General features: G+C 42.4%; 1 protein-coding gene across 1 annotated transcript in view; it reads right to left on the reverse strand.

Annotated features, from left to right (window-relative positions):
* Positions 1–420, reverse strand: part of LOC308292281 (uncharacterized protein) — a gene marked incomplete at its 3' end in the record, with an annotated part of 15,533 nt that extends 15,113 nt beyond the window's left edge. Inside the window, exon 1 of the mRNA XM_080734597.1 lies at positions 331–420. Within this exon, the coding sequence (XP_080590723.1) occupies positions 331–395 (65 nt within the window). The 5' untranslated portion in view covers positions 396–420. The remainder of the gene's footprint in view (positions 1–330) is intronic.
* Positions 421–1,788: the final 1,368 nt, after the last annotated feature.

The raw sequence follows: 1,788 nt of genomic DNA on the forward strand, positions 1-1,788 counted from the left end.
TGAGAACGCATACAGGGGAAAGCCTTTTACTTGGCTAAAGGGTGTAATCAGTCTGCAGTATGCAGGGATTGGCTTCTATTCCTTGGCCTATTGACAGTGTGCACAAGAAATGTGGCTCTTCCAGCCCCAGTTTTGGCCGAAACGCTTTTTAGTTTTACTATTTTCATTGGTTCAATTTGTTTTAACCAAATCACAGACATAAAGGTTGTTTAATAGTACTGATTTGTGGGAAAGAGAAGAAAAAGAAAACAGCGAAATGTAACTTTAGCATGAGATCACTTTGTCATGTTATAGTGTTATACAGTATATTGTATAGGAGGATTGACATACTGTGTGTGTGGTGGTCCAGGTTCACTGAAGAAAGGACCTTCTCCTTTAGACTGGTCACTCTTCATAGACACACAGCTGGGTGTTGGAGACTCTGCTCTGTGACTTCTGGAATCATAAACGTTTATACATTCATCATGTGAATGAAACAGACATTTTATTTGTGTGTAGTATGAGAGACTATCACTTTTTGGGGGGGGGGGGGGGGGGGGGGGGTTTGGCTCTTCAATGCTGAAACAACAGCAGAAAAAAATATATAGCAATAGAAACAGTGGTCACATAAAAAGATATTCCAGATAGATATGAAACTATCATTATTTAGTAGTGAACATTAAACCATAATTATATCATTCAATAGAGTAGTGAACATTAAACTATAATTACATTATTCAGTAAAATAGTGAACATTAAACTATCATTCTGTGTGCACGCGTGTGTGTGTGTGTGTGTGCGTGCGCGCGTGCGCGCGTGCGTGCGTGCGTGTGTGCGTGCGTGTGTGCGTGTGTGTGTGTGCGTGTGTGCGTGTGTGCGTGTGTGTGCGTGTGTGTGTGTGTGTGTGTTTACAATAAAGAATGCTGATAGTTAATGTCTTGCGTCCATAATGTTTGTACAGAACCAGACTGGGAACAGAACCCATGTAAATGACATGTGACACCATGACTGTCCAAAATGACATGAGAATAAGTAGAACAGAGTGCATATGTGGCCGGCTAGGTCTGAGCTGAATTTAGGGGCCACCGTAGGGCAGCTGCACAGCCACTTCCTCATTGGCAATCAGGGAGGGTATTTAAAAGCCATGCAGTCAAACAAACACTAGACTGCTGGATGGCTGCTGGGTTTCACGACCTGAGGTCCTTTTAATGTGTTTTTATTCCAATGCCTGGGTAGAGTGCGGTCTGACTGCAAGTCCTATGGTGTTGAGGGGACGTTACGAACAGTCCATGTTTCCCATCCGTGGGGATACGAAAGACACACTCGAGTGATCACCTTCTGCTGTTTTGTTTAGTCTAAAGTTTATGATTTTGTTTTATTGAGCCATTTCTTGTGTTATAATTGTTTATTTTCATTTCCCCTAAATATAAAAAGCAACTTTACTTACTTACTGCTGGGCACTGAGGGGAACAGCCAGGCTGGTTCAGGGGGTCAGCATAGCCAGGACACTTAATATAGCCCACTACAGTAATTTTGTGTGACAGCGAACACCTCTTTTTATGGTGTCGCCCGTTTTCCTTGCATGCTGCGTGCTTGTGTGTGATATATGCTTTTAGTGTGATTATTTTGTTAGTTTGGGCAAGGGTTGTGTCCTGCTAGGCTACCTTAGCCCCCCTGTTGAGCAGTTCTGCTATTTCCCCTTGCCTCTCCAGCCATTAGATAAGGCCTATTTATTTGATTATATTGTTGCTTGATATCGAATGTATCAACACACTGAGCTCTTATTATTGACTGTTGCATAGGTCTTTT

This window comes from Nannobrachium achirus (assembly GCF_963921795.1).
Source record: "Nannobrachium achirus genome assembly, chromosome: 10".
Classification (NCBI taxonomy): domain Eukaryota; kingdom Metazoa; phylum Chordata; class Actinopteri; order Myctophiformes; family Myctophidae; genus Nannobrachium; species Nannobrachium achirus.